The sequence below is a fragment of the Fusarium pseudograminearum genome, chromosome 1 (genome assembly GCF_000303195.2).
Source record: "Fusarium pseudograminearum CS3096 chromosome 1, whole genome shotgun sequence".
NCBI classification, from domain to species: Eukaryota; Fungi; Ascomycota; class Sordariomycetes; order Hypocreales; family Nectriaceae; genus Fusarium; species Fusarium pseudograminearum.
The window spans coordinates 9817036-9829749 of NC_031951.1; the positions used below are offsets into that span (position 1 = coordinate 9817036).

At 49.6% G+C, this 12714-nt stretch overlaps 5 protein-coding genes across 5 annotated transcripts, besides 1 other annotated feature; 2 read left to right on the forward strand and 3 right to left on the reverse strand.

Moving 5' to 3' along the window:
- Nucleotides 1–2: 2 nt before the first annotated feature.
- Nucleotides 3–41: a microsatellite.
- Nucleotides 42–603: 562 nt separating this feature from the next.
- On the reverse strand, nucleotides 604–2190 carry FPSE_00497 (uncharacterized protein; the record flags this gene model as incomplete). The annotated part of the gene is made up of 1 exon (XM_009253617.1): nucleotides 604–2190. The coding sequence occupies one exon, from the start codon at nucleotides 2188–2190 to the stop codon at nucleotides 604–606; it is 1587 nt and encodes a 528-aa protein (XP_009251892.1).
- A 628-nt stretch (nucleotides 2191–2818) lies between these two features.
- On the reverse strand, nucleotides 2819–5658 carry FPSE_00496 (uncharacterized protein; the record flags this gene model as incomplete). The annotated part of the gene is made up of 2 exons (XM_009253616.1): nucleotides 2819–5369; nucleotides 5429–5658. The coding sequence occupies 2 exons, from the start codon at nucleotides 5656–5658 to the stop codon at nucleotides 2819–2821; spliced, it is 2781 nt and encodes a 926-aa protein (XP_009251891.1).
- Nucleotides 5659–8197: 2539 nt separating this feature from the next.
- Nucleotides 8198–8572, reverse strand: FPSE_00495 (uncharacterized protein; the record flags this gene model as incomplete). The annotated part of the gene is made up of 1 exon (XM_009253615.1): nucleotides 8198–8572. The coding sequence occupies one exon, from the start codon at nucleotides 8570–8572 to the stop codon at nucleotides 8198–8200; it is 375 nt and encodes a 124-aa protein (XP_009251890.1).
- A 1698-nt stretch (nucleotides 8573–10270) lies between these two features.
- On the forward strand, nucleotides 10271–11360 carry FPSE_00494 (uncharacterized protein; the record flags this gene model as incomplete). Its single annotated transcript, XM_009253614.1, has 2 exons — nucleotides 10271–11244; nucleotides 11306–11360. The coding sequence occupies 2 exons, from the start codon at nucleotides 10271–10273 to the stop codon at nucleotides 11358–11360; spliced, it is 1029 nt and encodes a 342-aa protein (XP_009251889.1).
- A 646-nt stretch (nucleotides 11361–12006) lies between these two features.
- On the forward strand, nucleotides 12007–12555 carry FPSE_00493 (uncharacterized protein; the record flags this gene model as incomplete). The annotated part of the gene is made up of 3 exons (XM_009253613.1): nucleotides 12007–12022; nucleotides 12124–12324; nucleotides 12392–12555. The coding sequence occupies 3 exons, from the start codon at nucleotides 12007–12009 to the stop codon at nucleotides 12553–12555; spliced, it is 381 nt and encodes a 126-aa protein (XP_009251888.1).
- Between the last annotated feature and the right edge of the window lie 159 nt (nucleotides 12556–12714).

The following is a 12714-nucleotide window of genomic DNA, read 5'->3' on the forward strand; positions in this document are numbered from 1 at the left end:
CACCTGCCTGCTGCCTGCCTGCTGCCTGCCTGCTGCCTGCCGCTTCACCAAAGTGTCACAAGCAGCAAGCTACCATACCTCAGTAGGTACCAACTTGACTCAGTGTACCAACCGATTCAAACGAAACAGTTAATCAGTGGTCGACAAATATTTGTCGGCAAACAATATATAAGGTCACGGATTATTGGCAAGGCACAGTCTGGTCGCCTGACGTCGGCCAATGTATATAGCACAACTGAATCATAACTTCGCACCTAAAGGAGCAGAGCAATCGGCTTCTAGCTTTTGGTGCACACCATAGATTTCGTATGAAACGTGAGCGGGCAATCACTGTATACCTAGGGCAATCATGCAGAGACTTAGAATGTAAAAAGGACGTTAAATATCTAGACAATCTGCACCAAGATCTCGCATGACACCAACCGCCTTGGCAGCCGTACAGCTACCCGCCTCACTCCTCCATTTCTGACTTCTAGGTGCGTACAAGCCTTATGCAAAGTCCGTATTCCAATACTCCCATTTTAGTCCGCCGTAACGCCACGCGCAATGCAAATTGAGCTTAACAACATCGGGATATATAACCACGCTTATCGTGACAGTTTATTAGAGGATCCCGGCCATCAAGCTCTCTAGCATACCTCCCGTTTGGCATGCTGATTGGGCTCTTTCCACCTCGGCCTTAACACGGCGGTATAAAGTCCTGAATCCCTCTTGCAGTTCTGCTGAGCCGCCTGCAAACTCGGCGTAGAGCTCTATAAGGTGAAGGCCGACCTCGACACATACGCTCACGTAACGGGGGTCGCAGATATGGCCGCAAACCCACTTCAGGATAGGCTGGACTGTGTGTTCATCCCGGGACTCCAGGGCATCTCGAAGGGCGCTTCGGTGGCGGAGAGCAAGCAGAAGGGTGAGGACGTTAAGAGGAGAGTGGTCAGGAGAGTGCTTGTCAAGGACCAGGTCCAAAGCACGGGCATATCGGGCGTGTCGTAGATCGCTTTGCCATGAGCGCTCCTTCTTCTTGTGTGTACGAGGCTCGTTTGCGATCACAACGTCAGCCCCTTCACCAATCATGTCCAGCTTCTTGGCAGCGGTGACCCGACGCTTGCGCTTCTTTTTCTTAGCATCATGAGCGTCTATTGTGCCAGCGACAAGGGCTGCCATTTCCTTCTCACGCTCGGCTTCCCTGTTTGCTTCAGGGGCAGTAAGGCGGGTTCGCACACTGAGGACACCTGACTGCATACCAACAGCAAGGTGGCGGTCGCTTGAATCGGAATCGTCGCCAGAGGAAATTACCTTGACTGACAGGACGGGAGACTGATACTTGGTGCTTGAGACTACATTCCATCCGGTTGTTTCAAAGACCTTGACGTGACCCTCAAGACCACCACTAACCAGTCGTCGACCATTGGATGCCAGGCTGAGAGCTGTGACAGTCTTTTGGTGGTTGGTGATCATGTGTAGAGGGCGCGCGCCGACTAGGTCGAGAACGCTGATCGATTCACCGGCGGCAGCAAGAACGGTGGTTCCGGTTGGCATGGACAGGACGTCCTCAATAGGTGCCGCATGCTTGAAAGTCATGACGGCGCTGTTTCTTCCTGTTCGGGGGTCCCAAAGCTTGACGGTCGAATCGTAACTTCCAGAGACAATCATGTTGGACATGGTGCCGGGCATAAAGTTGGCGCATCGAACGTAATCGGAGTGGCCAACGAAGGTAGCGGTAGGGTCGTTGCTAGGAAGATCCCAAAGTCGGACGGTCTTGTCGTCGCTTGCACTCAAAAGAGTGGTCAACTCGGTCGGGGAGAACTTGGTGGTCCATACGGGCTGCTTGTGATGCGCCCATGTCTTGAGGATGGCCCTGGAACTAATATCAAAGACCTGAATCTTTCCAGTGTCATCACCTGCAGCCAAGACCCTCCCATCCCTTCTGAGTTCACCACTGCGCGCAACATCTGCGAAGCGAGTGACGGTCTTGAGAAGCTTGCGCGTTCTGTTCGAGAATATTTGTATGCGCGTGCCTGTCGTGATTGCGAATGATTCGCTGTTGGACGAGATGTGGACGATGGGATAATTCGTAGGCGACGGAATCAGAATCTGATTCTTGAAAGTTTTCCAGTATCGCTGCTCTGCTGTGATGGGCGTAGGGCCCGAGGGCAGCTTGAGCTGCGGGAGAGGTCCCACCTGAGCTGCCATTGTGTCGATTCGCGATGACGGACTTTTGTTGTGGTGGTAAAAGTTGAGCTGCTGGACTGCCTCTTGTTGCTTCGAGACCGTGATTTTTTTTCTGCGATAAGGATAAGATATGAAATTTAGATGGCTGAGGGAACTCGGCGGGGCGACTTGATGTACTAACTGTTTTAGGTTAGATCAGCTTTCGCGCAAAGCTACTACTGACCTTCGCAACAGTTACCATTTACCTCATCAATATAACTTTAGAAAAGTCGATATCACAAATGAATGGGTAATGAGACTAAAAGAGTGAAATAGTTGCATTATATAGATCTTTATGATACAAGTCCTTAAAGGTATTCATGTGATGATAGAACCCAGTGTCATGACATCGGACTAAGTGAGTAGTAGCTTTTTGCAAGGATCAAGGAAAAGGGTACATATTCTACACTCGCAAGCAAAGCAAAGTATCTTACTTAGTAGGTTGTTTATATATATATTTATTTTGTCCAATTCTGTCAGCTGGACACCTAAAAGAAAACTCCAACATTGCCTTGCTTATCCTTCCGAATCTTGCTTTACTCAACGCCAAAATCATTACATCCGTGACTATATAGTATACATTTCCTCTAGGTCTCGTTACCTTGTTCAACTAATATCCTCCCCTTCTTCGGGACCTGCCTGTCCCAATATCGATACGCTGCATCTCTTGCACCAATGCCAATTCTTGGCCAGTGCCGTTTGCCCCGCTCATCGTTGGCATAGGAATTTTGGCTGGGATCGGTGGTCCGCCATACACACCACGGTTCTCATCTTCAAAATCCCATGTGCCCGCACGAGGCATTCCGCGAAGCGAAGCGTTACCATACGGCGACCTCTCTTGGTAATTGTCTTTAGAAATTGGCGCCAATGGGCTTGAAGCCGCTGGAGAGTTGTCTGCTGATATTCGGTTCGTTCGCTTCTGGAGACGGGTACGACCAGCTTGAGGAGGTGTGCGAGCTTCGTCACCGAACGAATAGGATGTATTCACAGCAGACATGGAGTGACGCCCGCTGCGCGGTGCCCGTCGGTTGCTGGGAGGCATTGGCTTAACTCCCGATAGTTGAGGTCTTGAACGTGATTCGGCGCCAGGTGCTGGCTTCTTCGTCTCTGGTTCAGGTGCCCATGTCTCCATAGGAAGATGATCAGAGGGGTCAATCTCCCGTCCGTCGTATGTGATAATCTTCTTTGGCTCATCGTCCATAAAGTCCGGCGAGGGGCTTGCTCCGCTTTTAGACGAGACAAGGCTGGGGTTGAGGGCGTCATATGAATCAGGTCCAAAGGGAATATCCGACTTCCTCCTCTGGTCTTCAAGTGGAGGAGGTGCAGGACTGACTGACTTGCGCTTAATTCTGTGGTGTGGGTTCGGGCTGGTGCGTGGGTCAGGAGAGACGCCCCGGTGCTTCACAAGTTGTTGTTCAGGTGGATTGTAAGTAATAGCCCGCCGGTTGTAAGGCTGAACAGCATACGCATGCTCGGGTGGTGGTTGGCCATACCCTTGGTCATGTGGTGGCTGGTTATATCCTTGGAAGGACTCGTTCCTAGGACGTCCTCGAGGAGCTATAGGCATGCTTGACATGCTCTGTGAGTGTGGCCTTCGGTCGTGCCGACGATCCTCATAGATGAGGTTTGTCAATTCTAAAGATTGGCTCGCATCCAATCCTGGCACAAGAGCCGGTGGCGGAGCTGGGGGCGCATGGTTGTGCGGACTTTGCATATGCGAAGCGTTCATATCAGCTGGGTGGCCTGAATAATTGCCCTGGCCATTGTGAGAGTAATACCCATTATCGACAGGGCTTCTGGAGTAGCTTCGACGGTGAGACGACGACAAAGCAACTTGCCAGTCATCGGGATTCTGGTACCCTCTCGGTGATTGAGTTGGCGAGTAATCCTCTCGGAATTGACCTGGGGCAGGGGACCGTCGCAAAACCAGAGGCGCAGGGCTTGGGTTCTCGTCAAAACAAAGTTCGTCGGAACGTTGGAACTGTGAGCCATTCTGCGCATACTTCTGCGACGGGCCAGAAGCATCAGGCACGTCCTCAACTGTGGGCTGCATGGATCGATAGTGAGGATCGTAACTCGCGTCATAAGAGCTATGTCGCGGCATGCCGTCATAGGCGTTCGAGTTTGGAGAAGAGACTTGGTTAGTAGCGGGGGCTGAATCATAACCCCGGAAAGCTGGGCGCCCAGGGTATGGCACCATCTGCTGTCTCTGCGCCTCGTGTCTCAGAACGTCATGTCTCATCTGCGGGAGCTTATTTGGCGACGTCTCCATGCTTCTTCTCGGCACAAGCTCCTGCCCTGAGCTGTTCCCTCTGATCCTGTGTGCAGGCGGTGGAGGGGGACGCTCATTCTCTACGGGAGAGTACTGCCTGGGGTCATCTAATAGTGCTTGTGGCTGCTCATAGAAGTCTTGCTGGGGGGTGTAATGGCCACGAGGGTCCATTTGCTCCTGTTGAGGAGCGTATCTGGGGCTGTACTCTCGGTCATCGTACTTTCTAGGTTCCTCATAAGCGATCATTGACCTTCGCGACGGACGAGACGCCTCCCCGCGAGTCGGGGTTGTATATTCCTGTGGGAGATGCGCATGTGGGGATGTGGAATACTGATCCGTTTGACGACGGGATGACTGTGAAGGCGGCGTGTTGTACTCGACGACTTGTAGAGGTGATTGAGATGGTACAAAATTGCCCGAGTGCGAAATCTGTTTGGTGTGTGTTCGTGGACCGGCTGGTGTCTCCGAGGGTGCTGCTGCTGGTATTGGCAATGGTGCTGATGCAGGCGCCGTCGCAGGGGGCGACGCAGATGGTGCTTCACCAGTGACAGGATCCGATGGCAAAGGACGTCTTTTTACAGGAGTTCTTTGTTTAACAGATCCTTGGTCTGGTTCAGCTGCTGTAATCTGCTTTGGTTTCGCTACTGGCTTATCAGGCTTTGGTCGAGAGTCGTAGAAGGTGATTTCGACTCTGATTTCGCCAGCGTATTTGCCTTTGCAGGTCAATGTTTGCCAAAAGTCGTTTTGTCCACCGCCAGGCACAATAATCGACCTCAAATCGATCCATGATTCACCAATCAAGTCTGTTCGTTTATCGTCTGTGAAAATAGAGAGCTTGAGTTGATAATAATCTGGACAATCATGAACATTGAATCGCAGTTCTTGATCCCTAATAGTTGAGTTAGTGTTAGCTGATCCTCGACTGTCCCTTGAGGTTGAAATTCTTACCACTTTGGTGTTTGTCCACCTCGGACATCGGTCGTTGTCTTCCTGGCTTCCTTTCCCAACCTGGCCGCGCAGTAGGGATCTTGTTTTCCGATTGTCTTGCGATTCGGCAGATTTTTGGCTCGATCGACGATAGCGACCAGGGTTCCGATTTCTGGGCCGTCCACTGCAATATCGGCAAAGATGCCTGCAGTGTGCGCCGCACTCATGAGGTTCTTGACCTTGGCTGCCATTGCAGCTCTGCGCACAAATGCTGAAGTGACAGTTCGGTGAGGAAAGATGAAGTGAATGAGGGATTCCAATAATCAGTGCGATCGGTTTGTTTACATGAACAATGGTTGCTGTTTGACTAAAGATAGCTCGGTTTTGGTAGATCCAAAGTCGGACTGGTGTTAGGGACGATAATATGACTAGCGCGAAAGCAAAGACGACGCCTGACAAGAAGAAACCGAATCCAAAATAATGAAATAGCCGATGAATGAAAGCCCGTGGAATGAACAGTCAAAAAGGTAAAGTATAAAACGAACCAGCTGGGCGTTGATTGACAATACCGGGCTAGGAGGAATTTGGGTATAAAGAATTAAGCTTTTGATTGAGCGAAGGTTCCGGAGTGCTTGGGTTGAAAGGACAGAAAGTAATCGGTCGGTTCGGGGTGATGAAAGAGAACAAGCTGAGTGAGTTGAACGGGTAGAGAACGCGATGACGGAATGACTGGCACAGCTTGCAATGATGGAAGCAAAGCACTGGAAAGGCCGGGCGGGCGGGCGTGGTAGATAACGTAGAAATGAGCAGGCTTCAAATTAGTAGACCAGCCGTGAAGGATAAACTATACTCTCTGAGTATTGAACAAGAGAGAGTGAGTTGTCAAGTGAAAGAGAGCATTCGATCGCTCTCTGTTACAAATGAAGATGCGATGGAGGAGGATATCAAGGCGTTGTATACGGCTGGGCTTGCGTGTGGTTGGGGGCTGAAAGCAGTAATCGGGTGGGTCTCAGTGGAACACCAGCAGTGGAGCCTCTGACGGGAGGCTGGGCTTGGGCGGGCTGGAAACAAGGAGGCTGGTGCACCTACTGCAGGGGCTGAAGCAGCCCCTAGAGCCGCCTATTCGTCGAGCAGCTCTGGGGGATTTACAGGGAATACCTGCCCAGATTAACAGGGGGAAGCTGAGAAGCTCTAACTAAGTTAGTGCCTAAAGTTTGTGTGCCCACGTCCAGGGAATTTGGATTGGGGCCTTGGCAGCATCGAAAATTACCTCGATGGAAATGGTCAGTTGCAAAGTCGCGTCACATTCGCACGTATGGACAGATTCAATAGGACAAACCATGTGAAAGATCAAAAAGGCCTTGTTTCTTCCGACCTCCCGCTCTCATCCGAATCAGGGGGACCATTCAGGGACTGGAAATGGAATCCACCTCAGCCTGGTTCGGCATTTCAGGAACGAAACCCATCGATGGAGGGACGGTTTCATCCAGATCATGGCTTTAATTCTGAGGCGAAAGAAGGACCTGATGATGAGATACGTACTTTATTTTAACCCATCGCACCAGTCATTGCTCTCCATTACCCGCACTGCCATACACCTACATCACACCACATTCGGGAATAGAAGAGGTACTGCATGTAGACTCATTGTACGCGCGTGTTTGGCGAAGTTATGCTCACAGCCACACAGTCATTGCGTACAAGCTTAGACACAGATTCGGACTCGCGATTGCCAAGCTACTGGCTGACGTTGACAGTTCCACCTCGAGCGATTCATTATCCTCAACTCGGAATCATGACTTATTCTGAATTAGGACCTTGAATCGTATCAATCCATCCACGAGATCAGTCGTGGTCAGTGCTGGCTGTACCATGTCAAGAGTCTCTTTACCGCCTTGGATGGCTGGTGTTATACTGAAGTTGGGTAATGGCGGGAAACGAAAAGCACCAATCCTCAAGCCCGACAACGTGATCGTGCACTCTAGGGCCCATCTAGATTGTGGAACTTACTCTAACGCAAATCGCTGAGGCGCTCTCCAAACCCAAAAGCAGAGCCGGGATAACGGGCCCTGGGCGTTGAGAGACCCCTGCTTTGAATGTCACTTATCATCAATTGCCCATCTTTTGGAGAAATAACGGCTCTCAACCTTTCCGAGTCTAATTGGGAGATGTCCTGCCCTCTGGCGAGATCCCCAGTTACATGACCCACTGACTATCGTTCCCTGCCTGGCTGAACGCCAGGAACAACCTTCTTCAAAACATCATCATCGTGATACCGAATCCGGTTTGATGTCACAGTATGTTTGCAGCGGTAAAGGGTTCTCGGTTGCCATGGGAAACAAGGAAACAGTGTCACGCCCCTCTATTCTCTATTCTCTAGACTAGAACATGAACTCTCGAGCTACGGATATTGACTTCCCCTCTCGGCTTACGTCGATTACGGTACCCGCCAGTTTCACACAACGGCCGTATGTATCCCATTGCTCAGATGCCAGTCTATACCGCTCCAGGATCGTGGGTTTCATCACCAAAAAAAATCGTTTCTGATATAAGTGGGTAGAAGGAAGCGAACCGAAGTCAACAAGGGACGTGCAGTATTGTTCGATGTCAACAAGATCTAATGTTTCCCTACATCTCGACCGCATCGAGACCATGACGGCATAGTTGTCATGACTAGGCCAATACACAGTATCCAATCTCAAGCGCATTGACGAAAGAGATATGCAAAAGTTTGCTCAGGGGAATGCTGGCAGTCCTTGGCCATATTGTGTCATTGCATATGCTATCCAACTACCAGTCACAGCTCGTGGCGAGCAGAGCCGCAAGCTGTTCCAGATGTGCCTTGTCGACCTCATCAAATCCATTCAGTTCAGCACAGTCAATGTCAATGATAGCCACCAGCTTCTTGGTACCGTCGTCCTGAGCAACGAGAATAGGCACAACGATCTCGCTCTTACTATCTCCGTCACAGGCGATGTGTCCAGGGAACTCCTCCACATCTCGAACCAGTTGTGTCTCATGAGTTGCTGCCGCTGTACCGCAGACGCCCTTGCCGAACTTAATGGTCTGGCAAGCCACCTTGCCCTGAAATGGGCCGAGGATAAGTTGCGGGTCTTGAGATGACTTGTCGAGGACGTAGAATCCTTCAGTTGGGGACGGTATCATTATCGATTGTCATGTGAGTTTGAAGGGGTTGTGACCTACCAGCCCAGTTCACGTCCTTACTTGGTGAACCCAAGGACTTATATGCGTGCCATAGTAGAGAGGCGGCGTTTGAAACATTGCTACAGAATGGTCAGTCATATATACATATACGGGGATCTTGAGTTGCTTACCAAACCTAAAAATGGTAATGGGTTAAAAGGTGAGTCAAGTGCATCCAATACACAAGATAATTTGACGAACCCAATTACGTTGGTCTGTGACTAGACCTTCGGCCTGCCAGAGCACTTGCTCATAGGCATCCTCCTTTGTGACGCCCTCGGCAAAGTTTGACGCATCAGCATGAACCTGTAGACAGAGTTAAGTAAGTCATTTCAGATGTCCAGGGTCTAAGTGTAGAAGGGAAACATGGAAGTAGAACGGGCATACCATCTTGGTTTGTTTAGAGGGGCTATAAGGCTTTTCAGTGATGTTCAAAGTAGCCCAGGCAGAATTGACGATATGCTTCAATCCGTTCTAGAAGAAATTTCGAAGTCGGTAACGAGAAAGCTGGTGGAGTTGACGTGACTTGATCGTCGGTACAGCATGTATGAATTTGCTACCTCCCCGCAAAAAAAGTGCGCCTACTGCTTAACTTAGTACTAACAATTGATGTCATTTTAGTGCCAATGATAAGCCTATACCAGATGTACAGAGTAGAGAGAGGTAAGCCAATATGACCTCAATTACAGAGGCTTATGTATATTCTCATATTCAGAACAGAAACATGTCCTAACATTGATCGATATTTGCTATTCTATTCAGTAGTATTTCAACACGAGCTGCATATCCAACAGTGGCCCACCCTAGGGTTTGACATCAGTTGCCAAGAGGACCTCAGCTGAGATCCATCAAGACGGCGATTGACGACCCCCATGGAATTGACCGCTACTGTAACTAACATGCAGATCTCGGATGATAACCGTCTCCATCTAGAGCCTAATAAGAAGCCTAACACTTTGTTTACTGGAGGTTGGTAAAGGATGAGGCTGGATTGAGTGACCCAATGGCAGGTGAAGAAATTCCCGAGATACCTTAATGCAAGGCACTTGCCGATCTTTTCTTTCACAGAGAAACGATCCCCTGAAGCTTTGCTTGGGTTGTACCAGGGGCCATGCTCGCCAAGTACGGATACCTGCATTATCAGTTGTCTTTCAACACAAGGTGGCCTTTTTGCATTTTAGGGTAACTCGAATTTTAACTTGACGGAAAAGTTTGTTGTATTTTTCACGCGTCAACAGAATAAACGAGCAGCAATTCAAGAAGAAGTAGACTCATCAGAGTATTCCTATAATAAAAGCAATAGTTCGTGGTAAATTCAACTATCATGGTACCTAAACTGGGCTGTCTTTGAACACCTGCTAAATTAGCAGTCTACACATTGTGCAACACGTGCCTTGATTGAACAAAAGCAAAGAAAAGACTAGCAAATATTAACAAATTTCCTATTCTAGAAATATATCCAATAGCATATCATGGCTGAAACGTTCAATTGGCGTTTTTGTGACGGTACCTGAAGATCGGCACCTCCAAAATTCGCCGACGTCAACGAACGAACAGCCTGGCCAATGACGCATCGAGTTTTGTGATTTCGAACTCTTGGTCTCCAAAGCTCACCTCCAAAACTTACGCATAACCTCACCTGGAGCTCACTTCATAACCATGAGCTTTCGAATTCCAGGGCGACTCTGCCAGAGTAGTCGTACTTTACGCCATTGGCCACTTCTCACAACAAATATATTGTCACGGTCGCCAATCCCGCTACAAATAGCATCACGCTTCATCCATAATGACGGTCCAAAGAACTTGAACCCGCTCATCAATCCTCCCGACGTCACTCGACCGCCACCGCTCACGCTTCCTCGACGAAGAGATTTCGAATCGGCGCCAAAATACTACTTTGAGCTGGGAAAAGGGTACCTCAAGTTCTACAAACAGGGCCTCAAGAACGTATGGACAAGTCGACGTCTCCTTCGCGAAAAGCTCCAACGAACGCCTGCCGACGATCGACCATCGATATTCAAGCCTCATTATGTGCCTAAAACGTTTTCTAGAGCAGACTGGGTCCTCCTCTGGCGAGTGCGACATGATATGATACGGCTGCCTCTGTTTGGGCTCATGTTGATTGTCATTGGGGAATTCACAGTTTTGGTCGTTGCATACGTTGACAGCGTAGTGCCATATCCGTGCAGGATACCAACACAAATATTCACAGCTCTGGAGAAGGCAGAGCAGCGTCGCAAGGCTTCCTTTGATGAACTAGAAGCCAGATACCCCCACGGTGTTCTCAGCCCGCGCGTTACACAATCCGTTGCTCGCGCTCATGTTCTCAAAACCCTACATCTGAGTGGTTCCATCTGGGATCGCCTAGGCTTTCTCCCACCTGGCATGTGGCAGGCCAAGGGACGATATCGCATGGCGTACCTGGAGGGCGATGACAGAAACATCGTCGAGGACGGTGGACCTATGGGACTTCACTACGAAGAGCTACGAATTGCTTGCGCTGAACGAGGTATCGATACCCTTGGCAAGAGCGAAACCGAGCTGAGAGGATGGCTCGGCGACTGGCTACGCTTGACGGCCTCTGAGGATCTTGATGAGAGGAGACGGCGTATGGCCGTTCTGTTTCTAACCAGGTATGTTGTGTGCTTTAAGTTAGTGTTAGTTGTTTGACTTTGCTAATTATTGATGAAACAGACCGGAAAACTGGCCCCAGCAACGAGATTTTGCTGTGCCTGAATGGCAGTTGTAGGATGTTGGGTATGGCATATGAGCAGCCGGATACCTAGGCAGTAATAAAAGATAGATACATGATGATCAGCAGAGCCGACATTCTCACGTGTAAATTGCTAGCACGCTATGATCCATCGCCGGGGAGTCGATGGAAACAAACACTACTTGGCCGTTGGCTGGATGATCTTTATCTGTAAGCTGACTAGAGCTTCGAACTGATGGAATGGAATTGCCGGCACTTGTCAGTGGCTCTGATGGTTTGGGAATGGCAAAAAGCACGTGGCCACCACATTCTGCGTGTCCGAGTCAGTCTTCCTTTGCAGAGGTAGCAGTAAAAGGAACATTCCCCCGCGTGGTCGACGTCTTTTACCCGGTTATGATGCATTTTGTGGGGGAGTAAACATGTGGGATGAATGGATGATCTCATCCCCGTCTCCGTCCCCGTCTCCCCCAGATCCGCCGAGGTTCGCATCACATGCAATCAATAAAGACCCCCAAATTGAGACGCCCCCAGATTCTATGAAACTTCGAAGATCAACAACCTTTCGTCGCATTTAAAAACCTCGGCTGTTTCTCTCCACGTTTTCTTACTTCTTCAAAACTGTATACTGCTCTTAATTTGATTGCACCCGTTAATCTCAACTCATACCATCTAACTAGTAACCATGTCTCTCAAGAACGGTATGTCGCAAAGAAACTATCCATATCTACGATTGTCTTCAGTGATATGGAATACCGCCTCTGCCTCCCCAGAACAATCTGAAACTGATTTCCATTAATAGACAAGTTTCCCGCCTCGGCCGCCTTCGACGCCATTCAAGAGGCTATCAACGCCAGCGATGCCGATCGCAAGGACGCCATCAAGCAGGGTAACGGTGTTTACGCCTTCACCCTCAAGAATGCGAGCGGCGACGAGGCCAGCTGGCATATCGACCTCAAGGAGACCGGAAAGGTTGCGACTGGCACCGGCGAAAAGCCCGACGGTATTTAGCGACCCTGGCACGCACGCGCTTTCTTGGCGCAATTCCAACTAACGTTCCTCTTTTCTAGTCACCCTCGTCCTTTCCGAAGAGAACTTTGGCAAGCTCGTCGCTGGCAAGGCCAATGCCCAGCGTCTCTTCATGGGCGGCAAGCTCAAGATTAAGGGCAACGTTATGAAGGCGACCAAGCTCGACCCTGTGCTGAAGAAGGCCCAGACCAAGGCCAAGCTGTAGTTGAAGCGTGTTTTTTATATGCCTTTTTGGATAGCATTGTACATTGTTTTGTTGTTTCTTTCTGTATGATATCCACTTGCTGGTTGTCAATCGCTCCATGCTTCCTGGATGCGAATGCATATAGGAGTACACGCGTCAATATCAATTTTGATACCTTTT